At 52.3% G+C, this 27,737-nt stretch overlaps 6 protein-coding genes across 6 annotated transcripts; 2 read left to right on the forward strand and 4 right to left on the reverse strand.

Moving 5' to 3' along the window:
- Nucleotides 1-194: 194 nt before the first annotated feature.
- On the reverse strand, nt 195-1,975 carry DCS_00554 (DNA damage-inducible protein 1; the record flags this gene model as incomplete). The annotated part of the gene is made up of 4 exons (XM_040797893.1): nt 195-892; nt 943-1,577; nt 1,732-1,828; nt 1,885-1,975. The coding sequence occupies 4 exons, from the start codon at nt 1,973-1,975 to the stop codon at nt 195-197; spliced, it is 1,521 nt and encodes a 506-aa protein (XP_040658776.1).
- A 1,605-nt stretch (nt 1,976-3,580) lies between these two features.
- DCS_00555 (nucleolar GTP-binding protein) lies at nt 3,581-5,735 on the forward strand (the record flags this gene model as incomplete). Its single annotated transcript, XM_040797894.1, has 4 exons — nt 3,581-3,710; nt 3,779-4,364; nt 4,423-5,626; nt 5,694-5,735. 4 exons carry the CDS (start codon nt 3,581-3,583, stop codon nt 5,733-5,735), a joined length of 1,962 nt encoding a protein of 653 aa, XP_040658777.1.
- A 563-nt stretch (nt 5,736-6,298) lies between these two features.
- DCS_00556 (rab GDP-dissociation inhibitor) lies at nt 6,299-8,258 on the reverse strand (the record flags this gene model as incomplete). Its single annotated transcript, XM_040797895.1, has 8 exons — nt 6,299-6,493; nt 6,562-6,716; nt 6,778-7,317; nt 7,380-7,725; nt 7,817-7,844; nt 7,902-7,961; nt 8,066-8,090; nt 8,213-8,258. The coding sequence occupies 8 exons, from the start codon at nt 8,256-8,258 to the stop codon at nt 6,299-6,301; spliced, it is 1,395 nt and encodes a 464-aa protein (XP_040658778.1).
- A 1,249-nt stretch (nt 8,259-9,507) lies between these two features.
- DCS_00557 (50S ribosomal protein L4) lies at nt 9,508-10,326 on the reverse strand (the record flags this gene model as incomplete). The annotated part of the gene is made up of 2 exons (XM_040797896.1): nt 9,508-9,738; nt 9,820-10,326. The coding sequence occupies 2 exons, from the start codon at nt 10,324-10,326 to the stop codon at nt 9,508-9,510; spliced, it is 738 nt and encodes a 245-aa protein (XP_040658779.1).
- Nucleotides 10,327-16,469: 6,143 nt separating this feature from the next.
- Nucleotides 16,470-16,664, forward strand: DCS_00558 (uncharacterized protein; the record flags this gene model as incomplete). The annotated part of the gene is made up of 1 exon (XM_040797897.1): nt 16,470-16,664. One exon carries the CDS (start codon nt 16,470-16,472, stop codon nt 16,662-16,664), a length of 195 nt encoding a protein of 64 aa, XP_040658780.1.
- Nucleotides 16,665-17,329: 665 nt separating this feature from the next.
- On the reverse strand, nt 17,330-17,792 carry DCS_00559 (uncharacterized protein; the record flags this gene model as incomplete). The annotated part of the gene is made up of 2 exons (XM_040797898.1): nt 17,330-17,475; nt 17,630-17,792. The coding sequence occupies 2 exons, from the start codon at nt 17,790-17,792 to the stop codon at nt 17,330-17,332; spliced, it is 309 nt and encodes a 102-aa protein (XP_040658781.1).
- Nucleotides 17,793-27,737: the final 9,945 nt, after the last annotated feature.

The following is a 27,737-nucleotide window of genomic DNA, read 5'->3' on the forward strand; positions in this document are numbered from 1 at the left end:
ACCCTGCAATGTGGCCGACATTTTTTGTCCCTCCTCCCAGCCTTCATAGGCGGGCAGCTAGTTTTTTTAGATTGCGCTCTAATGGCCTCGAAATGGTAAACAAAAAGTCTTTCTAGTCATGGTGTGTATTTTCCGCCGCGTGACCTGGGCGAGGACCCTTGGTTTGCACTGCATCCCGCTTCTCCGCCATATGCTCAGAAGAAAATCAAACTGGCGGCGACGTCGACGTTGTCATCTGCCGCCTGAAGGGCCTGTATTGCCTGCTCCCTGGTAGCACCCATTGCGACGAGGTTGTCGATGTGCTCGGGTGTAACGTTTGTACCGACCGTTGCCGTTCCTTGCGAGGGCGGGGCCGGTGCTGCTGGTTGCGGTTGCGCCAAAGGGGGCGCTTGGGTTTGTGGTGCTTCGTCCGTCGGCGGCATGACAACCCCCGACCGTTGGCCGATGGAGGTGCCAGCAGGTCCAGATATCGAAGGCTCCTCGGCCGCAGCAGCCTCCTCGTCCTTGGGAATGTCAGCCTCCCCCAGGAAGGGCACCTCCTCGCCTTGGATGATGAGCGTGTCCTTGGCCAGGTCAATGCTGGCCTGGAAGCGCTTGAGCATGTCCAAGCCGAGGAGCAAATCCGTCGACTTGCCCTCCATGACGGTGAAGCTGCAAGGCAGATGCAAGGCTCCGATCTTGATCTGGGCAGAGTGTACGCGACCTATAATGTTGGCGGTGCCGACACCGCGTGCCACGCCGGCGAACCTCGTATCGACGAGCCGCATGATGCCACAGGCTTCGGCACAGGACGGGGAGATGATGGTTGCCTGGGCACCAGAGTCGACAAAGGCCTTGACCTTGTGGCCATTCACTTCGACGTTGATGTAGAGCATGTGCACTCGTCCAAAGACTGGCGGTATTGGTGAGTCGCTGGTCGTGCTCGCCGGGTATTTGACTCACCTTCGGGGTTGTGCTCCATCGCATTCTGCAGGTTCTCCATGACTCTCTCCTGACGAATCATATCCTCAATCTTTCTCTGGTTGTCAATGTTGAAGGGGTCATCGTTCAAGCGCTCAATCTCGCGCTGCCTCGAGAGCCGCTCTCGTTGCTCTCCATCTTGGGCCTCGCGCAGGATACGGGCAAACCGTGCCGGGTCGTCGGCGGCACGAGCAAGCTCGGGATGTTGCCTTTCGAGCTGCTGCCTCAAGGCGGGGTCGCCTAGGACCTGAAGTCGGACCAGCTCGGGATCGCTGCCGCCGCCCTGCCGCCGGGTTCGGGCCTGTTCAGCTGGTTGCGCCTGCGGGTGCTGGGGCTGTCTCGGCGGCGGGGCAGGGTTTCCTTGAGCGTTGCCTTGAGGCTCCCTGACGTGAACGGCGAGCATGTCACCGTCTACAATCTGCAGTTGCTCCATCGTCTTGCTATCGTCCGAGATCAAGCGGCCGTTGTGGTAGATGTTTTGCAGGGAGGGGGGGATATTGGCGTCGGCGTGGACGGACTCGCGCAGAACAGAAATGGTCATGTCGGGAAAGATTTCCAGCGTGAGCAAGCTGTCCTGGCCCGGTGCCTGAGGGCTGTAGATGTTGAGGGTGATTCGCCTGCATGGGAGGGTTTGTTAGCCGTAGATTCAGGGTACAAATGCAGGCGTTCGTTGGCAAGGCGTAGCGCACATGATGACAGGTGGCTTGCACCGAGTGGGTGAGCAGACGCGAACCGGAGAGAGTAGAGAGGCCCGAGGAGGAATGGCAGAACCAGACGCCAACCAAGCTGCGAGGAGCCAGAGGAGGCTCGAACGGTACGCGACTGCGGTCGGAGAAAGCGTCGAGGATGAGGTCGAGATTCGACGAACCTATCTTGTGGTCGGGACTTGAGACGACAAGAAGGGAACGAGAACGACTGTTGAACAAGTGGACTGGTCGAAAGGGAGAAGGGTGGAGGGGTGCTGAGGGGCGACCCAGCGGATGTAGAAGGCGGTGACGGAGTGACGATGGTGCATCTCCCCGTCAAAACAGGAACCGGGGGGGTTATAACATGGTTGTCCAAGTACAGTCTCTCGCACATATGCACTGCATACTTGAGCAAGTAATAGTGCAGTAAGTAGATGTATGGTGGAGGCAGCACCCTCCTGCACAGGTGACTACGTAATTACCACCTAAATAAATAGTACCAACCCCTCTTGCGCCTGGGCACACTAGGTTGATTTATCAGCAACGCATTTCGGTGCCATGTGCGCTACATGACTTCCTCGGAGGCAAAACTGTTTCATTTCCTATTGCGTGCTGTGATGTATCAATGGAGGCTACGGAGGATAAATCAAGTTCTTGTCGGTTGCGAAATAGCACTCGGGCCGACCTAAATGACAAATGTACTCCCCCACCGTTGCTGAAAAGCGATCCCTTTCGCTGCCTAAGAAGAGCGAGCCAGGCAAATCTTGTAGAACTTCGCTAATAATGGCTCTATTTTCTGCATAGGAAGTGAGTAATTCCTCCATCACCAATTAAACCTTCTTCGGTTATTTCTTCTGGGGAGCCGCGAAAATGAGCGCCCTCGCTACAACCCTCAACGTCTCGGGCATGCTCCTGCTGATGGGTACAGACTAGGACTTGTTCCGCCGAGCTTGGTGGTACTATCGGAACAGAGCCGGCTAAATACCTACGTGATCAATCGTACGAGGGTCTGGAGATCACGTCAAACGAAGTCTACGCTCACGTGCATCTAGGTGTTGACAATTCTCTTCTGATCTCATACTTACAGGGATATGCTGCTGCGAACGTGGCGTACGGAGTAACAGAGTGAGAGACAATGCACTGCTTAATTGAAGCCAGATTTGTGAGCAGGAAACAGTTAGGGTTCCCAACCCGACCAAGGGATGTTGATATTGGCTCTCTTGATGACCTCGATCTGTGATCATGACAGGCCAGCGGAGAGAAGTCTGGATCTCAAAAAGACGATGCAGGCATCAGTGACATATATATACTATACTTGCAAGACATGGTACGGAGTATACATGTACTTAAGTAATGTACATGTACATTTAACTACCGTACATGCAAGGACTTACTGCCGTTGTAAGTACCTAGTGTACGGAGCACAGTACAAGAAATAATCACAGTACAGTACTAGGTACTCTGCACATGTCCTGTAACTTCTGTACTGTGGGTGGGTGTACAATTAATTGTACTTTCTCCATGGTTGTTCTTGTACTTACGGAGTACATGTACTGCGGACCTGACCCTGAGATGTGCTTGGTGGGGTTCCCTTGGGGTGCAACGAATAGTGGGGTGAAGAAGTGCCTCGTACTTTCTTGTACCTGTACTTACAGTTTGCAAAAGTACAGTACATGTACATGTACAACTACATTCATGTACATGTACTCCGTACTCCGTACTCTCAGTAGCACGACAAGGCTTATCAGTTATCGATAACTAGATTGTGCCCACTTCAACGAAAGAAAAAATAATTTGATAGACCGCCTTCACCCAACCCTGCTCCACCCTTTCGGTTTTGCCAATCCCCTCGTCGAGCGAGCCTTTCCGACTTGCTTCATCCAAGGCCGGATTTGACTTGAAATCGCTACGAGCCTTGATCAAATTCGCCCAGCATGAAGACGACATGGAAGGACATCCCCCCGGTGCCCACTCAGCAGGAGTTTCTTGACATTGTCCTGAGCCGCACCCAGCGCAAACTGCCCACCCAGATTCGCGCCGGTTTCAAAATCAGCAGAATTCGAGGTAAGAAGGAAACATTCCTCCATGCGCAAACTCGGCCCGCTCAGTTGGACTAAATCTTTCCCTTCCAGGGTTCTACACGAGAAAGGTCAAGTTCACGCAGGAGACGTTTTCGGAAAAGTTTGCCGCTATTCTCGATAGCTTCCCCCGACTTCAGGACATCCACCCGTTCCACAAGGACTTGCTCAACACCCTCTACGATGCTGATCACTTCCGCATTGCTCTCGGCCAGATGTCGACGGCGAAGCACTTGATTGAGACCATCTCTAGGGACTACGTCCGTCTTCTCAAGTATGGTCAATCTCTATTTCAGTGCAAGCAGCTCAAGAAAGCCGCACTCGGTCGCATGGCCACCCTCATCAAGCGACTCAAAGATCCTCTCCTCTACCTCGATCAGGTTCGCCAGCATCTCGGCCGTCTGCCAGCCATCGACCCCAACACCCGCACCCTCCTGATCTGCGGATACCCCAATGTGGGCAAGTCCAGCTTCTTGCGCAGCATCACCCGCGCAGATGTCGATGTCCAGCCCTACGCTTTCACCACCAAGAGTCTATTCGTCGGCCACTTCGACTACAAGTACCTGCGGTTCCAGGCGATCGATACCCCGGGTATACTGGATCACCCTCTGGAGGAGATGAACACGATCGAGATGCAGAGGTACGTCGATGCGTGTGTCGCTTCGAGTTGCGAAAGGGGAAGCTGATTTCATGAATAGCATCACCGCCATCGCCCACTTGCGATCTGCCATTCTCTACTTCATGGATCTTTCCGAGCAATGCGGTTACACCGTTCAGGCCCAGATCCAGCTCTTCAAGAGCATTAAACCGCTCTTCTCAAATAAGCTGGTCTTCCTCGTAGTCAACAAGATCGATGTCGCGAGACCTGAAGATCTGAACCCCGACCTTCAAGCTGAGCTCCAGACACTATTAACCTCTGGCGAGGTTGAGATGCTCCAGCTGTCCTGCAACACCCAGGAGGGCGTCCAGGAGGTCAAGAATGCCGCCTGCGAGCGCCTCATTGCCGATCGTGTCAGCCAAAAGCTCAAGGCAGGCACCGCGAACAACGGCGCTATTGGCGGCCGCCTTGCAGATGTCATGGCTCGCATTCACGTCGCCCAGCCACTGGGCGGACAGAAGCTCGAGACCTTCATCCCCGAAGGTCTCGAGGGCCGGGCCAAGTACGACAAAGAAGATCCAGATCGTCGTAAGCTCGCAAGAGACGTCGAGGCTGAGAATGGCGGTGCTGGTGTCTACAACGTGGACATGCGTGCCGACTACATTCTCAAAAACCCTGAGTGGAAGTACGACAAGATTCCGGAGATCTTCGATGGCCAGAACGTGTACGACTTTATTGATCCCGATATCGAGGCAAAGCTACAGGCCCTGGAGGAAGAGGAGGAGAAGCTTGAACAGGAAGGGTACTACGATTCGGATGAGGAGATCGACGATGAGGAGGAGGCCGAGGTTCTGCAAAAGGCCGAAATCATTCGCGAGAAACAGCAACTGATCCGAAACGAAGCCCGGATGAAGAAGAGGCTGAAGAACCAGGCCATCATTCCTCGCAAGGCCATGAAGAAGAACTTTTCGGAACTCGAGGATGCTCTGGATCAGTTGGGCGTCGACACAACGAATCTAGCCGAGCGGGCACAACCCCGATCTCGCAGCCGCGGTCGTTCCCTGACGAGGAGCCGCATGGGCACCGAGGACCCCGACTCCATGGACGTGGATGCCAAGCCCCGAGACCGCCTGCGCTCGAAGAGCAGAGCCCCAACTACCAATCGGCGGGAAGACGGCGTGACGGACGAAGCGAGCCGCTCGAAGGCCGAGAGGCTAGCGAAGCTGAGCCAGAAGAAGATGAACCGCATGGCGAGACAGGGCGAGGCCGATAGGCACGCCACTGCCTCCATCACCAAGCATCTGGTGAGTCCCGCGCCAAAACTTCCTATCCTACTATCCCGCCGGTTCACCTTGCTAACATGTGGTCTAGTTTGCCGGCAAACGTGGCATGGGCAAGACTCAGCGTCGCTAACAATCGGCGTGTGCCCCTGCTTTCCAATACGTACTGTCTTCACTGGCTGCTCCGGAGTTGGGCGTCGACGTATTTCACATCTTTTGAGGGAACAAAAATGGTCGCCGATGACACACGCCTCTGGTCAGCCTGTCTTCACATGGCCTGGGTTTTTCCCGTGGACTCGTGCAGATCGCAGCAAATACATTGGCAGATGGGCATCTTTGGGCGGGTAGATATGTGGGGGTTGAAAGGAATGAGCAGATATTCAAGCACCATTCATCCTGACGAACAGAACAACCAAGTGAGCATACTTATACATGCGAGTATATGTACAACACATCAGCCCAGCGAAGTGATCTCGACCCAAGATAGCATTGAAGGTTTAAAAAAAGACTGTGCTGCATGTCCGGACATGACGACCGAAGTCACCATCCGAATTGTTTGCCTGTTCTCAAGGGACTGTTTGTTGGTTATCATCTTCTTGCACTATCGCTCCCGCGACATCGACGATGCTGGCCGCATTTGCTACCCTGACGCAGCGCACACTGCTCTAGACACTTCATACCGATTTGTTCGTTACCTTATTGATCCTGGGCAACGGTGATGCCCTCCCTCAGGCCCTCCACCTTCAGCTCTTCGCCGGCGCAGCGCTGGTAAATGTCCCGAACATCATCGGTTGTCGTCTCAAAGTGACTAGTAGCGTCGTAGCTCTTGGAGATGAAGATGTTGTCCTTGCTCCCGCTGTCGATGGGCTCGTACATGGGAATCGGAGGGCCCTGTTGACACGATGTTTTTAGCATTGTTGAACCTCAAACGTGATGATGCATGTGAGACGTGGGCCTACCATGAACTGTTCCTCAATCTTGCCCAGGCGTTCCAGGCCGGGCTGGAGCTCGAGGTGATGGTTCGCCGACGACTCGGCAATTGTTGAAACAATGGCGATCCAATAGCCCTTGGGGCAAACGTTGTGGGCGGAGGAAACACAAGCGATGTAGATGTCTACGGGTAGTCAGCATGATAGATCACCTCGAGAGAGAACAGGTGCCTCGGATAGCTTTACCATTCTTTCGGCCGACCTGAGACTGGGGAATGATGAGCTGGCACGAGTCGCTGTCATTGGTCCCAGCAAGAGGGTGCTTGAGGATGCAGATGGCGCGCAGCACGTGGCCGACGACCTTGGTCTTGCCGGGGAAGTACGAGGGGTCGCCGAGGATCATCTTGGCCTTTGTCTCGAACTTCATCTCCTCCACCGAGGACATGGTAGCCTTGATACCGACGGCCTTGTCGCCATCGAAAAGCAGCTCATCCACGTTGGTGTTGAGCATGTAGGTACCGCCGTAGATGGCAGAGAGTCGAGCAAAGCCCTGGGGAAGCTCGCCGAGACCATAGAGGGGGTAGATGTATGGGGACTTTCCGTACCGAGCGACAGAGTTGCCGTACAGACGGGTGCGCTCGATGACCTCCGGGGCCTGGCCCTTGGTTGTGATATGGTCGTCGGTAAGATAGAGGGCCATGGCATGGCCGATGAAGTCACGCGTGCCCGTCTCGAGGCCGAACTTGTCGTAGACCTCTTTCATGGAGCAGTTCTTGATATCAAGACCTTCGTGACGAATCAGCGCGACTGCTCATGACGAGAAACAAAGCCAAGTCTTGGTACCATACCCTTGTGGGTGGCAGGGTCCTTCATGTCAAAGTTACCAATCCACTCGATGAAAGATTTCATTCGGCGCTTCTCAAATATACCCATGAGAGGGGACTTCAGGGCCTCGCCGGCATCGGATGGGACCTTGGCTACGGTGGCCTTGGGACTGGCTCCTTGCTGGACATAACTGCCAGCGACCTGCTTGAATTCGAGATATCGCGTAACGTCGGTGGAGACGAGAATGTTGGTCAGCTCGCCCGATGACATGAGAAATTTGGGAACGAGATCGATGTTCCAGTCGTTGACACGACCGTACTTTGTCCATGGCTCCTCGCCCTTTTGGTAGTTGCCATACTTCTTGAACAGCTGTACGAGGTCGATGTGTCAGTCGTTGGGAACATGATAGGGGATGCCGCAGTTCCGCTTCGATGGAGGGCGGCGGAGGGGGGGGCCTAACAGTTTCGATGTTCACGGACGCGGCCTCCCTAGCAACTGTCGTTAGCCGTGCTGGGGTTCAAGCACACGGGCCAGGTGATGCATACCCGCCATAGTGGTCATTGCGGTCAATATGCAGGACCTTCTTTCCCTTGACGGACAGCACGCTGAATTCGAGACGATGTTAGCGGTAGGTCTCCTAAATGAAGGAGGTGGGCAGATGGGCATGGGCATAGGGCCATCATCATCATCTTGTATTATCATCGCATACCCGGAAAGGATGCACTCGGTCAAGCCTATCAGGGGGGAGGGGGCCGTCAGCATTCGTTGGAGGAGAAGAGAGAGATGTCACAATGTCGGTCACCGCCTTGCCGAGGGAACTGCGATATCCATTCCATCGGCAATGAGAGCGACTTACCAGTGCCCAGCACAATGACATCGTACTCCTTTGCAATCTCGTCCATGGCGTGCAGCGGGTGCCGATTCGGAACGTGTGGTAGGCAGGCAGTTGCAGTTGAAGGGGGGGAGGCGAAGGCGAAGGGAGGATGGGGAAGACGAAGGAAGAGATGCAGCTTGTTGGGTGGGTTGAAGCTTGGGAGCCGGAGGGGTTGTGCTCGGCCTTGGTGGCGGGGGGGGTTTGGGGGGCAACGAAATGGTTAGAGGTGGTACTCGAAAATAGGTGCTAGATAGGCGCAGAAATATGTACTTCCTTAGCAGCGGTGAGTGTGTGTGGGGAAACGAGAGACGGCAGGTTGACGACTAATTGATGGAGAGCAAATACAACGTACACGGTACTCCGTACATTGGCTCCAATTGCCGTACACAACGTGTGTCTGCAAATCTTATAGTACTTATACTGTCTCGAAAGTACTACCACCAGAACATTCGCCCACCATGTCTGTTCGCAGACGCGGCACAAGCTGGCGTTAAAATTGAGCTGCTTCAAATGTGGGCAATAGGGGATGGATCAGGCGTAATGAACGGCTCGTCTTCAGGCGGAAGGAAAATTGCTTCATTTCTCAGGCCATGAGTAATATGACAATGGCAGGGCCGTAATTAGACCTCGCAGCAGAATCGGGGGAGGGCTAGTTATTTTCTGACCCCAGTTGGTCAGGGCAGTCGTCCTGCGAGCTGAGCTCGGAGTACAGTACTGTCGATGGCAGAGGACGGCATCAAGTGAAGGTGCCTTCCGTCGCGATGCCCGACGTCGGATCGTCGTCGCGTTCTCCCATCGTTTTTGTGTCAAACTTGGCGTGGCCACGCGGCATAGGATAGGGATGGGGTTGGGATGCGCGCGGTCCTCACCATGGTTAAAGCCAGTGATCCTCGACGAGGAGCCAAGGCTCAGGACGGGGGGGGGCAACATGCGTGTGCCATGGAGCAGAGGTCGTGCTGGGCGTGACGCTGGCCGATGGTCATTTGATTCTCTCATTTCCCTGTCTGGCCGGCTCGGGACCACGAAACGGGTATCAGGGTGCGCACATGCTGCCAGGCTACACGACTGCTAGATGGGCACCTCCTATTCTTACAATGCCCCGTCTCTGCTCTCTGAAATACGCTCGCGCGACCTATTGTCCGCTGCAAGATCACAGTCTCCGTCGACAGCCCTCAGAGATGCGCAATCCCAGCCATGTAGACATATATACTTTACAGAGCACCGCTCAGCTCCGCTCCGCTCCGCTCCGATTCGTCTTGGTTCTCGCCGGTCCGTTCTCAGGCGGTGGCTTCCTTTTCGGGTTTCGTCGTCATCGTGCTCCTCTGGGGCTGCTCTGTCCATGCATCCGACGTCTCTGGCTCGTCCTCGTACGCAGATGGCTTGTACGCTTGTCCATCTTGCGACTCGAGGTCGATCTCGATGTCCGATTTCGCCACATCGACGGCGTCCTGCCAGGTGTAGTATCGTTCCGTCAATGCGTGCTTGATGGCCCGCATCGACTTCTGGACCTGTGGCGCATCATCATCGTCAGCATTCCGTCGGTCGGCCTTTGCTCAGCTTCAGCTCGAGCGTGGTGGATCTGGACGTACCGCTTCGTCCCGCATCTCGATTTCCCTCTCGCCAAAGCCCAACGCCCCCCGTGCCAACTCAACCTTGGACGTGGCCAACATGTTTCGCTCCTTGCAGCACACCCACCACAGTGCATGCAGGTCCTCCCAGGATTTCTTCCGCAGCTCCTCGACCGCCCACGGCCTTCCGTGCTCCTCCGTTTCCTTTGGCGTCCACAGCAGCTTGCCCTGGGAGGGGAAGAACCCCCACAGCCCGTGATTTTCGTCCATGGCGATCTTGGGCTTGAAGTCGCGTGGTTTCGGCAGCGGCACGTCCGACATGGACAGGTTCTCACGAGGCCCCGAACCGTACAGGCTGCTGACGCCGCGGCTTGCGTTGTTGTCCTTGGTCCTTCGCTTGCACGCATGAGGTGTCGTCGAGAAGCCGGCTCTTGTCGTCGGGACGGCAGGGAGGGTATTCTGGCTTGGGGATGAGCGGAACCGCGTGATGCGGCCCGCAGAGGACCGCAGGACGTTGGAAGCAGCCATTGAAATGGTGAGGCCGGCTCAGACAGGCTCGGATGCCAGATGCCAGCCGCTGGGGAGTGACGACGGAAATTTTGGGATGCTCTGGCCGAAGCATCATCTGATTGGAGGGCGGGCATCAGCTCCATGGCTCCACCACGAATCCCGTCACCGACAGTCTGCGCAAATGGCCTACCCTGCACTACTATCCCCCCACATTGGGTTCATCTCGACTCCTCCATGAGTCGAAAGCATCTTGATTTTTCGTTAGCCCCCCTGTTACGCGCAGATGAATGTAAATATATACAGTTGTGGCAAGGGCTAGATGTAGAATTGTACTGCAAATAGGGAAGAAGGTGTAATGCGCGCTGGTGACTAAGACGGTGACTGTCGGGAATCCCACTGTTAGGGTGACTTATGCCTAACTACTACTTGACAGGGTACAACTCCATAACACTCCCCAAATATAAAATACAGCATTTTTCTCACCACCGCACAAGAAACAAGACCAAAAGAATTAAACTCTGGTTTCTTATCCAACCTACGCCCTTGACACCTATATAAATACCTTCTATCTACTCGTTAAGAGTACCCTATTCATTATGGTTCAATTTCAGGCTGTCCTTATTTTGTTCCTGCATTAGCTGGTTTCCACTGCCCCGTCTGCAGCTGAACCTGACCAAGCTGGAGCGAAGCCCTGTATAGAAGCAGTGCACCAGGCTCTCAAGCTGAATTCGCTGCAATGCATGAACGACCACGAAGTCTTGAACGCGTGCGCTACAGCTACCGACTGGTTCTCTTGCCTCCAAGTCCAGTTTAAGGAATGCATCGACACTGCGAATGGATCTCGTCCCAGAACTGACGACTGCCTTAACAAGCATAATGTGAAGTACAAACACCCAAGCGAAAAAAAAAAAAAGATTTATATGGGAAAAGTGAGGATTGAGGAGATGGATTCTCTGCTTTGTTATAAAGACTGTATAGAGCACCGACCAACTACAATAGAGCCTTATAGACAGACTGATTACTCTGATCAACCAATCTTGTTCGAACGAGGGAAACATTATGCTTTCTACTAATTGTGGCAAGGCGACAATCCGAAGCTTATTGTGCTTCGTACATGTACAACATCATACTCTGGCCAGAGTGCGTCGATATTCTTTCCCAACCGTACCGGTGTCACGGAATGAAAGCTACACGTATGGATTTGTGCTCATGACGAAAGGCACACGCGCCGTCATCGTCTACTGTATGGCCACTGTTATCGAAACTCCCCCCACAATCACGGCAACATGGCTGTGTCAGTCGCAAGTTCTACTGCATATACAGTCCTGCCATGCAGGTGCCGCAGAGCGAAGGTCGATTTGGCCGAGGACTGATGCAACATGCCACAACATGAACCCAACGCTCTTCGATCCTCAAAAAAGGTGATGCCAGATGGGAGTTGCAACAATGCGCCGGCATCTACTGTATGCTTCGAACCGCTACTGCATGCTTCGAACCTCAGTCTGCCTAGTGAGTGAATGACCTGTTTTACTCGTTGCCCGAGGAGCAGGTCCAAGATGGCAGTCGCGGAGCTTATGATACTGGCGAGGGACAAGGGGAACGCATGCACGCCACAGGCAACAACCTGCCTGAAGTGCACCCGAGAAGTGGACGACCACCCTCTAGACGAGGGTGGGCTTCGAGAATCACAGTGCTAGACACCGGCAACAAGCAAGTCAAATCGGCCCTTGATGCACGCCGCAGAAGAAGCCGACGTCCTCACATGCCATGCAGCGAGCGCCCCGCTTGTCACACATTCCCTTGACAGGTTCGCACTCAGCGTCACCGCCGAGCTGAGGCTGGAACGCGGGCGCGGCCACGCTGGAGCAACGTCGTTCCAGATTGGTTCAAGTTGAATATTCAGCCAGAGATGACGAGTATGATGACCGACGACAACAACAACGACAACAACGACATACTTACGTATCGGCGTGTGAGCCAGACGAGGCAAGCGCGTGAACGCGGACTGGCTCCGAGAGAGATGCTGTTGCTGCACTGGGATGCCCACGGGACACGCGCTTTTTACAACATACCTCGCGAATGGCAACAGACACGAAGAAAAGGGGCGAATGTAGGGCAAGAATGACAACGACATTGGAAACCGACTCAGTGTCATGCTGACAGTTGAACAGAAAAGATCATGACTCTTCTGCCGATATACTGTAGGTAAGATATGTACTTGTACTTGTACTTGGCTACTTACTGTACAGTACATCTGGATGCTGTAAGTACTTACAGTACTATTTACTAGTACTTGTAGAAGTACGGAGTACGGAGTACGAATGCTGTGATTGCGTGATACTTGCTCATCTACTAGGTACGAAGTACCGAGTGCCTACAGTACTTAATTACAACTACAGCACACATACCATTACATGTATGTAGCGTACTGCGTACTTACTGTACCAAGGTGTTCAGTGCGAAGTACTTACTCCGTACTTGTACATGTTCTCCGAAGCAGATGAACGAACCCAAGCCGGAGTACGGAGTACTCCGTAGGTGTAAATTATTACTTAGTTGTAAGTACTTACATGAACGGAGTACTTACTCGTACGTAAGTACTGTGCTGTGTAGGTGTATCGTCGGACAAAACAACGCACGTGGACGGAAAGTACCTGTAGTTACAACTACATGTACGGAGTACGGAGTACAGCTACAAGTATTATTTTACGTACCAAGTAAGTATGTGTCATGGTCGTACTCCGTAAGTAAGTACAAGTACTGTAAATGTACTGTAAGTACTCCGTATTGTACTCCGTAGGTGCAGACAATGTACATGCAGTTGAAGTACGGCAAGTGGTAGTACTGTACTTGTACTCCGTACGGAATACAGTACATACTTACTAGCTTGCCCAGGTAAAAGTACTTGGTGCTCATATCCGGGTACAAGCGAGTTGGTGCAATTCCTTGCACTCTGTACTCCGTAAGTACGTCCACACTTGCTTACGGAGCTGTGCAACGTACATATAGTCCGTACATGTAATACAAGTAATGGAAAATGTAACGTGTCGGTCTGTATTCCATGTACATGTACAGTACTCTTGTAAGTATGAAGTATCGCATCCACAGTCATCCACCGCGTCTCACCGCTTCCGACAGCCGACAACCGAGTGGAAGGAACCCAATGTGGGACTTCCCGTGGTGAACGACTCCATCAGCCCATCCAAAACCGCCCGCCCCATTTCTTCCGTTTCTTCCATTTATTTCTTCCATCAATCCTTTGTCGAACGACCTGGACCACAAGCACGAGCCAGTGGGGAGGGGGGTGTTGCTATTGCCCCCCCTCCCCCCTCTTCCGTTCGCTGCTACTGGCATGCCAACCCAGCCTTCGACTTGCCTCGCATGGAAATCGTCCAAGACGCATTCTTTCGACGGAGAAGAGCGGAACCGGCAAGCAGGGGCGAGGGAAGAACCGGACAAAGCCAGGTCAGAAGACGTGGAAAAAGCATCGGACGGCAGTGAATGAGCGAACGAGTGGCGAGGGTGAGGGAAGGAAGCAAAAGCACCGACGTGCCGTTCGTGGCCCTGATGGCCGGCCCACAGGTGGCAGGTATCCGTACTCCGTACGGAGTACAGTACATGTATTTGTACTGTTACCTAAGTACTTGCTGTAAGTACGGAGTAGGGGTTCTAGATTGCGGAACCTGGCGCCCCGGGCCGGCCAGCCTCCTCTTCTCCTCAAGGGCGAGTGGGTGGGAGGTTGGATGGCATTCTCGTTGGTCCTGTGACGTGATGTTGTCGTCCAGTTTTCTGGCCTCGACAGGCACGTGCACTTGCACTTACTAGCAAGTGCAGTAGTAATGATTGTACCCGCATGTACGGAGTACGGAGTACTTACATGCATGATATGTTCTCGTCGAATATGCCCAAGTACGTACGGGACGAGTAATTAGGTAAGTACTCCGTCCGTCCTTGCGCGTACGCACAAGCACAATTGCTTGCGCAAGGACAAGTTGGCAGTACTTACTCATACAAAGTAGTACTTGTAAGTACTTGGACATAAGCATTACTGTGCTTCGTACTTCCGTACTTCGTACTGTACTGTACTGTACTTACTTGCAAGTACTTGCAACTACAGTCCATGTGCAGATGAGTGTTTTGTTGAGCCTGTTCACCGTACGGAGTACGCCTACATGTACAGTACAATACAACAACTACTTACATAGTACGGAGTACAACTACGCGTATACACCTAGTAATACATGTACTTACTGTACACGTACTATACCGTACACCTGCAGGTACTTATATCCTTATCAGTACGGCGGATCCAGCCAGGGGGGGGGTTGATTTTCCTTCTACCTCGCACACCTCCAGATAACAGGTACTGCATGTACTGCGTGCTGTAGTTGTGCATGTACTTACTGTACGCATAGTACCTAGTATGCATGTGCATGTGCTTGTAGAAGGGTACTGTACACTGTTCGTGGTATCTCCAGTACAAGTACGGATACTGTATTACTTGTAGACTTGTACTTGTACGCTGCACACTCCGTACAGTACTTATTTGTTGTAATTACATGTACGGTACACACCTACTGCACAGTGTAATACTGTACGAGCGTTGTGGGTGCATGCGCCGTGCTTGGAGCCGTTCTACGGGAATGTTGGCTCGTCGAGGACCGTTACCCAAGTAAGTACATTCAGTAATACAACTACTTACATACTGTACATACAGTACTTGTACACGGAGCACAGCTAAGTACGTACAGTAAGTACCTAGTAGACACAAGCGCTGATACTTGCACTGTACTTGTACAGCAGTACAGTACAAACCTCCGTACAGTACATGCAAGGTCTGGAGGCGTGACTGTGCAAAGGTGACACTGTATCAATTATGCTGTAAATACCGGCTTCGGGCAATGCGCTTTTGGGGGCGATCGAGCAATGCAAGCCCCCTCTTCATCGGGCACGACTCCGTCTTTGAGGTGTACAACTAAGTAATACGCAGAAAGGGGAGTAAGAGGGACGACGACGTCTTTTGGAGCACGATAATCACAATCATGTCCAACGACGCCCTGGTCGACGCAGCCCCTGTAGGACGGCCTGGCATTGCCATTGGGCTTGATTCGATGCTGATGATATGGTGCATACTTGTGCAAGCATAATGCACTGTACAGTACGATCAGATATATTACTGGTACTCTTCATGTAATTTGGAGAAGATGTACTGATATCCTCCCAATCGCACCCCCGAATACGAACCAATATCATCAGACCGAAGCCAGACTCGGTCGAAAGTGCAGCAAGTAATAGTACTTACTTGCTCCGTGTAAAGGAGGTGTAGGTATCATTATAAGTACAAGCAACATGAAGTATTCGTGCTCGCCTTGTAGCCTGATTTTTGCCCCCGCCCGTCATCCGTTCCTTGGTAGCCAGGTTGCACAGTAAAGTGTCATCCCGCATCCCGCATGCTTCATCCGTATCCGCAAGTGCTGGCCACTTTCTAGCATCGCGAGCCACTTTTCGTTCAAGTCAGCAAATATCCTTACCGCGATGGCACCAGATTCTGGTGGCACGCGGCTGGGAGGAGGCACGCCGTTCCGCCCCCGCGGGATCCGTCGAGAGAAGACTTGGCAAAGAAGAAAGGAAGTCGGGGAACAAAAAACAAGGTGGACGATGACCCGTTGAACGAGATAAGGAGCCCCTCCCTATCTACCGGATGTGCTGATATGGGGGTAGGTTTCGTCAAGCAAAAGTACAAGTACACCTACTTGTACGAGTACTGTAATACTGCAAGTACGTACTTGCATGTAGACTGATAGCTACTCAAGTACGGAGTACTGTACACTGACAATCACGATCAGACGCGCTGCAGCACCGAGCTTCCCCACGCGTACAGTACACATACGATCCATGGCAGGAAAGGCCACGTCCAGCCGAGAGGCGAGTCGGCCTTGAAAGATGGCATTCCGCACACGTGTACACATACATGGTGCGCAGCTGTGCCCTGTGCTCGCAACTCGGGTCATGGAGCGGGTCGTGTATCGCCAGAACACTTCGACCCGCCGGTTGCTGTTTGGGGGGAGGACAACGCAGCGCCGTCATCGGACGCAGGACATTATCGTCGCACGGGCCGCTCAAGGCACGCACTTGCAATTACTTACATCACAATCACAGGCATGCTGGTCCTTGGATGTCGGCGAATGATCAGAGTCGCGTACGACCGAGGCCTCAGGGCTGGTCCCTCGACCAACACCAACCCCGACACCACCAACACAAACCCCAATACCAACACGATGAACACGATGAACACGACGAACACCACCATGAACACCACCAACACCACCGACGCAGCACCAACACCACCAACATGAGACACACCAAGCCGAGACCGGCGAGAGGGCCCGCCAAGGCCATTCTATATACATGTACTGGTAGTTGTATGTTGTCGTGACTGGCGACTGACAGTGACGACAAGCGATTTGGCGATGACGAGCAACCCTGCCAGCCCATGCCCTTGGTGAGGAGTCATTTTGCGACACGCAAGTAGGCACACCTACTTCCCCAAGCAGTAGCAGTACTCCCATACCTGCTGGCCGTCCGCCCATTACTATGCATGTCGGGTATAGGTGCACATGTGCGTGCAGGAGTTGGTAAGCAGGCCAACGAAATAGGTACGTGCTCGTTCATGTCTACCTGCAGCCACCGTACTCTACAGCCGTGCCAGTTGGGGTGGGTGGTATTGCATACTACTAGATGAGTGCGTGCACAGCACGTTGCTGGTCAGCTAACCATGCGTGTATTTGACGCCCATCAATCACACGGCCTGAGTGTGCCCTTGCCGGGGAGAGAATCGGAGCCGTCCCTGGCGTATCCATCTGAGAGGATGGCACATCCGGCCAAACAGGCCAAACAAATTCGTAGCGGCGAGGGATAGATCTGGCACTGCAAAGTACGAGACCAGTAACAGCAGGAGCACCGGAATTTGCCCCAGACGCCCTCGAGGACGAGCTCTTGACTGCTCGAGTGCGGTGCACGTTCAGCCCTCGTCGGGATGACGATGCAAATTTCGAACGCCGTGGCAGCAATCCGAACGGGCTTCGTGAACGAGCAAGACATCCGACATGTCGTCGTCGTCGTCGTCGTCGTCGTCGTCGTCGTCGTCGTCGTCGTCGTCGTCGTCGTCTATACGTGTACAGTATGCATTAATGCCTTCCGCTTGCTTCCATGGTTTCCATCGCTCTCCCGCCGCTCCTCAAGCAACTGCGACACGGTTGCGAGTACAAGCGAGTTAGTACCGCAAGTGTGCTAACTTGTGGACTGTAAGTCCTTGCTGTACTTGGTGTTGCGACTCGTAGGCGTAGGTCCCAATCGTGCAGTCTTTCAATCCCTGTAGGCGTCAGCACGAGGACTGAGCGTAAGTAGATGCGCTTGCGAGCCGATGCATTGAATGCACAAGTAGGATTGCAGGTGGTGCCGCTATCGCTCGGCCATCGGGCCATTGTCGGCAGAGCTCGTCCGTCTCCGGAAACCTGACGTGTCTTGGGTGGCAGAAGTCAACGGTGCAAAAGCCATGCATCCATCCACGATCTCGTATCCTTGTACAGTACGGAATACGGAGTAGATGAAGACGTAAACCCGTACAGTACGAACGGTTACCGCACTAAGTAAAACCTAGTAATACTGCAGGCGTGTTTGTACATGGAAGTATACGCGAGTGACGGTACGACCATGAAAGTACGTACATGCATGCAATGCTTGTACTTGTGGCAGTACGAGCTCTACAGTGCGGACAAGCCAGCACAAATACCGTACTTGTAATACCTGCAAGTTGTACTGTACTCGGTACTCCGCACCCGTATTGGGTGTTGCGATAGATATCCTTTCTCGCCCTGCAACCGTTCACGCTAGATCCTGAGAAAAAAAATTAAATACCCCTGCCGTATCTCGGCCTTATTTGGCCGGGGCCAGTTTTCTCTCACCTTGACACATGGCCATAGCGAGAGGGATATTTTCTCTGGCGACACTGGCGCGTCCAGCGCCCAGTCCCGTTACATAGGTGTACAGTACTTAAGTACATGTACTTGCAACGTACAAACGTCCTTTGGCGCCTGGCAGTTTGCTGGCTGACTGACCCCTGCGAACCTGAATGATTGTTTAATTGCGTGATTTCTCCCTCCGTGTCCAAGTACTGTACTTGCATGTATTACTCCATGTACAGTGTTCGTTGTGCTTGTACTGTACGTAATTAATTAGTTAGCAGACACTCCGTACTTATTACCTACTCCGTACCTACTTACTTTGTGGTCACTTGCAGTACGGAGTTCTCGTGGACAATGAACCGATGTGCATGTCCAGTAAGTACTTGCTGTAACTACATGTACAAGCATCTGAAGGAGTCATTCTTGCCCACTCGCGCGCAAGTATTTACTCCGTACTCCGTACTTGCGTCCACATCCACAACTGCAGCACTTGATGCTCCGCAGTGAGCAGCTGCGACTTGCACCTGGCCGCTTCAACGTGCCAGTGCTACTTTGCTTGCGCCCCGACAGAGTTCTCGGGATATGAATCTTCTCCACATCAAGCAAGACAAGAGCGGGCGGGTGGCGTTGGACTGCAGCGTAACCGATGCCAAACGGGTGGGCGGGCAAGCAAGCAAGCAGCATGTCGGAGTTCGTCCGAGGTCGGCTCTGCGACGCCATCGGTTCCCGATCCTGACTCGCGGCACATCGGCCTGATCCAGAATGTGCAAGGACAAGTATTAATACTCGTACTATAGAGCAGATGATGCCCTTGCTCCAAGTTGAACTCGTACTTGCATCAAATCAATACGTGTACTGTACTGTACGTACATGTACTTCGTTGTACTTACTCTGTTGGCGTCACTGAGAAAATTAAGCACCATGTGCATTCTGATCACTACCATCAACACCACGAGTTGTTGCACTCGTCCTCAGCACGCAGCTAAGGTACCTGTGAGCCGCCGCGACTACTCGCACGTGCTGCCTCGCCTGTTGCTCGGCTCGTCTTCGAACAAAGGTGCGAATGTAAGATGCTGCCTACATGGTTTGCACGGATAGCACGTGTGTGAAGTACTGCACACCTACAAGGACTCATAATGTGTACATGTACTTACCGTACTCCGTACTCTGGCTGCCGTTGCGGTTCGCGAGTTGTCCTTGCTGGCGTTTGTTGGCTTCGCACCAGCGATGAAAGCCAAATTTGGGGCTGGCTGGGGGCGTCGCCTAGTACCTACGTACTAGGTTCTACTGCACATGTACTGTACATGTACATGGCAGGACGGTCGTGCCAGCCCAAGTACAGCAAGTACTCGGTACGTGCACACCTACTAGTACAGCACATCACAGTACATGCACACCCGCAAATACACCTGCGACGGCGGTACGGACACAGTTGTTCAATGACATCAGTGCTGCACGGCGGTGTATTTCGCATGTCCGTTAACATTCATGTGGCTGTGTAGGTACCTAGTACCTAGGTATGTGTGAATGCAAGTGCTGGTTGTGTGAGGTCGACGTCCGAGAACCCAGGCACGATGAGGAAGGGGAGTGAGACAATTGCCCCGATGATCTCGGCTCGGGGGTGTTGGCAGTTTCATCCACCCATCCGTCCATCTTCAAGTACTGTAGCCATCCATCCATCCATCTCCATGATCTCATGTCTCATGGCGTCGGCTGGCCCTCCCCCCCACCGCTTCCCGTCCAGCACTTGTCGCACGGATGGACCTCTACAAGCACAAGTACTGTACATGTGCACTAAACTAGTACTAACTAGTATTAACATCTACGGCACACAACGAAGCGCCTTCAAGTATTCTCCGTGCTGAAAGTACAGGTAAGTGAAAGTAATGCAAGTTTACTGTACGGAGTACGAAGAACCTCGAACAATTCTAAATACAACGCATTAATAGTACAAATACTCTGTGCTCTGCCCACACCTACGTTGGTGCCATACAGTAGGCATTACGGAATATTCTCGCTGGGGTGCACGTGTTGTTGAGTATCGACTGTTTGAGCCCATATTACTCGTTCTCCAAGTCCTTGCGATGGTGCGCCAAGTAATGCGCATGCAAGTAAGTACTGTAGAGCAACAAAGTACATGTACAGTACTCTGCACACTGTACTGTATTTTTTGGGTGTACAACTACGGTACGGAGTACATGTGTACTAGAACGTAGTCCATATTACAGTACATCTCACACGAACATGTACAACTACCTAGAACTAGGCACGAGTACTGTATTTGTACTGAACGGTTTGTTTGTGGGTGGGAGGGGGCTGGATGGATCCTTCGGAGACGGCAATGTCTGGGTCACTCTCCACATGAGCCTCTCGCGAGTCCCGCTTTACTCCCCAGGCACGTTGTTGACTGCCGTCGGTGTAGCGGATACTGTTGTGGTTCTGGCCTCAAACGTCACATCTGGCGACGGCCGGCTAGGGCTCCGGGTCCGGACGGCTGGATTCAGCGCCGCCCGCCCAACGCATTTTCACCACCCGCCCAGCCCGCTGCCGTCGCCGACGCGGGCTGGCTCGCCTCTCACCCACAATAAACAGCTACCCACACCACCCAGCCTTCCGATCATGCACAACGGCGGAGCATTGCCCTGTACTTTGTCATGCAAGCACATGCATCCCTTGACCTGTCGAGAAGCGCAAGTTCGTTGATCGCCCAGCCACATCGTCACGGGGAAGGGAGGGGGGGGGGGGGGGGTGGGATGTGAGAAGCAGGACATGTGTCCGTATGTAATATGTGCGTACCACGTAATGGCCGTACTGTACTTACGGAGTACAAGCAAGTATTAGTTGTAATTACAGCAAGTACAAGTACGTGTATGCGTCCTCACAAACTTCATGTAGAACGGTACAAGTACATGTGCAGGTACGAAGTGAATGTACTGTACAGCAAGTACTCCGTACTCCGTACATGTATTACCTGTTGTAGTTGTACAACTAAGTACCTGCTTGCACAGGACGCGCCTATCTACTGTGGGTGTAGAGTACGTAAGTAATTTGTATGTAGAGTACTCCGTACATGCTTGCTTAAACGAGAATTGGTGCATTATTACGAGAGTGCTAATGCTCAAGTGTGTTTACCGTACTACTCGCATAACGCGAAGCGCACCTGTATCAGTGGTAGGTACCACGTAGTAGTTGCACTTATGTATGCGGGTGGGGACGAGACGTGCTCGACGACGGCAAAGAGCAAGGACAACGTACCGAACTACTCGTCATGGGACTGAGAAACACGTGCACGCAAGTGCAATGCGATACAAGCAAGTCCAAGCATTATTACTGCACATGAACGGAGTGCTCCGTACTCCGTACTGTACTCTTATGCCGTACTTGTACGGAGTACAGTAATACATAATTTCTCCGTTGACATTACAATACTGAGTATTGATAATTAATACCCTCGGCTGTGACCGCCGCAATGGGTAGGGGTTGGCAAGTTTACAAGTACGGAATACTCCGTACACCTGTTGTAATTACACCTGCTTGTCTTTCCACCAAAGTAAAGTACACTTTTGGCAAGCGCAGGGCTCTTTCATGTCCTCGTGTCTCCGTTTAATCGTGACAAACTCAGCTGAGGGCAGTAAGTACAAGTAATAAGTACTACGAGACGAATCAATACTGGGAGATGGATAAATGGGCAGGCAGCGTGTCCGATGTGAATGGAAATGTCGCAAACGGACAAGGATTCCTCGCTTGGCAACAACTGACCATCAAGCTTGGCTAAGCGACGAGCCAGTTACTGCCCCAATCCAGGCAGGCAGGCAGGCAGGCAGGCAGGCAGGCAGGCAGGCAGGCAGGCAGGCAGAAAGACAAAAGACAGATACTGTAGGCAGACGAACAGTCAGCCAAGGCAATTCATGAGAGGCGCAAGACAAGTGCTTGGGCTGGCAGGCACTGGCATGAGCCATGACCGCAAATTGAAACAGGAAAATGAACGGCGCCCTCTCAGGACGGCATGAAGCCGAGCAAGGGCATGTACTTACTTGCTGCAAGCACTTGTACAATGCACTGTACTCCGTGCTTGTACACATACATGCAAGTACATGTACGTGTCCAAGTGTGTCCTGTAAATCTGGAAAGACGGATAGAGAAGGAGGAAAAATTCTTGGGTCAGGTGTCCAGGCGGTGAGGCATCAATGTGCGCATAAACGACGCCATCAGGTATTATCCCTGACTCCGGACAAATCTCGGAACGCACTACCAGCATGACCCTACTAGTACGGCACACCGGCAGACACGGGCTTGTACGTTCACTCATGTGCAAGGGGAGTACTTGCATCTGCGCGATGCACCAAGTGCTGTTGGAGTACTCCGTACTTATTGCAGTATTACTTGCTTGCACTCTGTACAGTAATAGTGGTGCAGTGGTCGTACACACTTGTACAGAACAGTAAAGCACTTGTGCATGTACATGTAAGTGAGTGCTTATGTGCGAGCACTGATGTAATTACTTGTCCAAGCAGTCGTACGACAAAGTTCTCCGTACAATGTACTCCGTCCTCCGTCCTCCGTTCTGGTATCTGCTTTCTTTCGTACCCGTACTAGAGAATGAGCCATCTTGCCAAATGTACGATAGGCCCTGCTTGGCCTATGGCGCTAGGTTTATAGGCACGAATTAGACCTAGTGCACCATAATCGGCACGCCGTCGGGTTGATGTATCACTTCCGTGACAGTGCGGAATTCCCACCACGGGACGCACTAACTTACCTGCGAACAATGTCCGTACCACTAGGAATCCGACATGCATAAGTACGAAGGTATCGACATGTGCGGAATACGGTACGGAGTAATACTCCGTACTTGGTTGTACGTACATGTGCACCTACTACTTGGGCAAGTACTTGTACGACGAGTACGGGGCGACCTGTACATGTACTTGCAGTACCGATGCAATGAATGCGTACCTAGTTGTGTAACTGCATATACAGTAAATGCCGTGAATGTGCATGTACTGTACGGAGTAGGGAAGGATACCAGCCATACTAGGCCCAGTTGGATTGCATTATTAATAATACCAAACACGCGCCAGATGTAGATGCACACCTACCGCAGCTGTGGAGGTGCTTGTATTTGAAGTAAGCAATACATGTGCATGTGCAGTGCATTTCGAGTTGGTTCGATACTAGGTACCCTTCAGTACAAGCTGGTGTTCTGCAAGTACTGTACGCAGTACGGAGTAGTTGTACATGTTCTTGTAGGCATTCCGTACGGAGTACTTACTTCGTGCCTAGGTTTGACATGTTCGCTACTTGTACACTGTACTTGTACAGTACGGAGAACGTCGTTGGATTGCCGTGTCGCACCACCAGAGCTCTAGCGGGCAAACTTGTACGTGTACAGCTACACGTGCAGTATTCGGTCCAGGTTGTACGCATGGTTGCGTGCTCATCCCTGCGAAGAGGAAATTGCTTCGACCAAGGCTTGGCGAACGGCGCTTTGGACAGGAACGCCAAGTCATCATGGGGATGCCACAAGTTTTCGTGGCCTGCACAGAGGGCCAAGCGCACTTGCTTGTACACCTAGTACTCGGGCAGGCATGCTCAGGTACGGAGCACGTGTACGGAGTACGCCGTACAAGTACATGCACTTGTACAACTACTTACTGTACTTGCCGTAATTGTACTACGGAGTACAGCAAGTAAGTACCTAGTACGGAGTGCATGTGCACGCATTCAGTAAGCTTCCAGAGCATTGAAGCCGACGAGGCGGCAGGGGGTTCTTTCGCGGGTGGATTTTTGGCGCCCCTTTCATGAAATCGTTCGATGCAGTGTATTACTGAGTATTGCAGAGAGTACTTAGGGCAGAGGCTCCCATCTTCCTCTCGGCCACTGTCCGGTAACAACATTGCGCATGGCTGGCCGGTTGCACCGCCTCTGCGATAGGTATCCGGACTATTTCATACCAGTGGCACGAATGCTCCAGAAAACGGGCCATGCTGCAAGCGAAATTGACAACTCCTTACGCGCAAGTACGTTCCTGGCACAGTACTGTACAAGTACTGTACTGTAAGCACTCCTACTTGTACGGAGTAGGTGTAAGTACAGCGATTGAGCATGACGTTCTTGTACGGCGAGTGCACGTTGCAGGCGGAGAGATGAGAGTAATACTCCGTGCTCCGTAATTGCTGGTGACGAACTTGCACATGTAGGTCCGATTGCTGGGGAAGCTGATGGCAACGTCTTCTCCAAATCTACTCCGTACTATCCCCTCCCCCCCTCCCCCTCCTCGTGGCAGGGAACGACTCCACTGTTTTGGGGGAGGAGAGGTGGGGGCGGGCGCGGAAAAGCTTCTGGATTGACCGTGGAAGCTTTTGGTGTCTCCATTTCTCGGAGGCTGCAAAGGTCAGGTACATCGAATTCTGTACTCGTGCTGTCCGTTGGTATAAGTAGTACAGCAGAACAACATGTTGTCATATTATCCATCCCGGCACTCCGTACCGAGTCCGCTGATTTCGGTTCCAATATCGCCGACCCTGAAGAAGGCCGAGGCCTACTTACAGAGCTGCCTCTGGGTACCTTCTAGGTTCCTACCACGGTGACAGCACCCGCGAATTTGGTACGAGTACGGAGTACTCCGTTCAAGTACTGCAAGTACAACTGTATTCGCCTACTTGTGCTTGGTTGTACTGTACATGTGCCCTGTAGTGGAGGGCTCCGTACTGAACACCGAACCTGTGCTTGGTGCTCGTACAAGTAGTGTTTTCTCAGCACGGAGCACTCAAAGAAATACAAGTGCGGTATACTCCGTACGGAGTACTTGCACGTACAGTATGCTGTACTGGCTGCAGAGCAATTTCCAACGAGCAAAGGAGACCCAGGCGTCGTCACAGGTACCTGCTCCATAGGTACGGAGTACATGTACAACTACAGTAGGTAATTATAAACAGTCACCGTCAAGCATGCAACCGTCGTCTCCCTCCTGCAGTTCGGGGGGCCGCATGCACCGATACATGCAAACTACCTAGTAATAAGTACTTTACTCCGTACTCCGTAGTGCCAGGAGAACTTAGTAGGCAAGTACCTACTTACCAGGTAGTTCCTACAGCACATACCTGTACCACCTACTACTACCTACTAGGTAATTACTAGTAAGTACTTGCATTGTTAGGCAGGTACAGTACACCTGCTGTGGGTGTAGGTGCACGAGCACATGAGCTCGTACGGACAGCATCCAGTATTAATTACTCGGACGTAGGGAAAGGGTCAATGCTGAATGCAAGACGCTTGTGCGAGTACAAGTACGGCAGCTGCACCAAGCATGTCAGCAATCTTCTTCCTTCCTCAGGTGACACGCGGAAAACGGACCGAGGAGGGCCTTGGCGGCCGGTTCCCTAGGGCTACCTCCTGCACCTCGCTTGACTCGTGAATCCCGAACACAAGCAAATCATGCCCCATTTCGAGCTGCCGTGACTTCTTCACCTGCAGGATGTGCATACGAGCAGGGCAACGAGGCAGGTACGCAAAATATACTTGCACTCCCTTCTTCTGCGGTTTCAGAGCATATGCGGAATGCTTACCGTAGTATTGGCGCAGTACCTATAGTACTCCTTGCACATGCACAACTGTTACCGTGCAGTGCAAGTGCAGCAAGTACAGAGAATAGGGAGGGAGGGCTCTGTCCCAGTACGATGGACGACGCAATTCGAAAGACATCATCATACCGAATACATGTACACATACTTGTAGGCCTGTGGAATAGTGCACACCACAACGGGTAATTACAGCAAGTGTGCTTCCAAGTCCTGCACATGCACGTGTCCATAGGTACTTACCGAATGCATCTGCTGTTCATGTACGTATGCTTGTACAAGTATTACTCCGTACAGGACTAGGACCGTGCAAGTACAGTAAGTAGAGATGCTTGGACCGTACTCGCACGAACAGGCGTGTGTGAGGGCGTAAGTACTGTACTTGCAAATGCACAAGTATGCACATATTGCAAAATACCTAGTAGTTAGCACATACTTACTCCCTACATGTAGTTGTACAGTGATCCTTCGAACAGGCACTCCGTTCGGAGCACTTAATACTGCAAATATTAATATACCAGTACGGTGTACACTTAGGTACTTAAGTACATGTACATGCAGGTGTAGCGTACATGTACGGAGTACGGAGTACAAGAACCTGGGATTGTACCAGGGCTTGTGTGGGATAGAAAAGTAAGTACTTACGTACCTTTGGATCATGACAGCCGTGCCACACAAGTGCTGTTGTACGTATTGATACCTACAATTGCAACAAAAACAACCAACAAAAAAAACCAACAAAAATAAACCATTACATAATGCTTGCGCTCAGATGGACATGTGTAAATGTTTGGTCGGTAGGTGCCTCTGTCCGTCATCAAGAAATAGTTAAAATAATACTGCACAAACGCGAGGTGTACCCCTACAGTGCTGTACGGAGTACCTGCAATGAAGAATGACTTTTGAGAGCAACACGTACATGTAAGTACATGTACTACTTGCAAGCAGAGAAGTGCTGTCCTCGTACTTACGTTCGTTCCTCGTACGTTTTCTCCTCCCAAGACGAATCTTACTGCTCTAGTAGGAGTGCAAGTGCGGAAAATTCACTTCACATTCACGGTTCCCCGGCAAGGATACAAGCTCTGTAGGCGTACGGAGTATGGAGTACAAAGGCGAATTGACACGCTAGGGATTTTCAATCTTGGTGGCGTAGTTCACAACCCAATTCCAGCGCACTTGGCCATTCGTGATGCACTTGGTCATTCGTGATCGTACGAGCAGGTGCCAGAACGAATACTACTTGTACGTACAGGTGATGAGCAACTCGCCCGACCGGTGCGTGGCCCCTTGACCACGAAAGTATATTCCTACTGTGCACCTTGTATGTAATGTTAGGTGCAAGTACAGCATGGCTACGATCCGATTGCTTGTAATAATTACTGTACAAGTGCTTTGTGTACGTAAGTACTGTACATGTCGGTACACCCCAAGTACCCATGGAAGTGCTGCACTTTGAAATACACCATCAACTCCAAGGCAGCGTCTGAAAAGGCCAGAGGATGCGTGCACTCCGTATGCAAGCACTGCTGCCCGGCTGTATGAGAAACCGACGAGTTACCGCCCCTCCGGCATCCTCCGCTGCAAGTGCTCGAGGTGACCCAGAATCAAGTCAATCGATGAGAAACTGACACCAGCCAAGGGAGCATACCGATACGAGATGAAGCGTACTTACAACTACATGAATGTACCAGTATAGCATGTCGGCAGGCAGCACTGCACGTAGGTACGAAAGTACGTGCTGCGACTGATCTGCCACGCAAGATGGTGCCAGGTCAGCTGGACAGGGTCGTAGCGTGAGTTGCCACTCCGTTCCTCCGTTCCTGTTCTCGTACTGTAGGTAATACCTCCCTACTAGGTACTAGAGGTGCCTGGTAGGAGATGCGGC

The sequence above is a fragment of the Drechmeria coniospora genome, chromosome 01, assembly GCF_001625195.1.
Source record: "Drechmeria coniospora strain ARSEF 6962 chromosome 01, whole genome shotgun sequence".
NCBI lineage: Eukaryota > Fungi > Ascomycota > Sordariomycetes > Hypocreales > Ophiocordycipitaceae > Drechmeria > Drechmeria coniospora.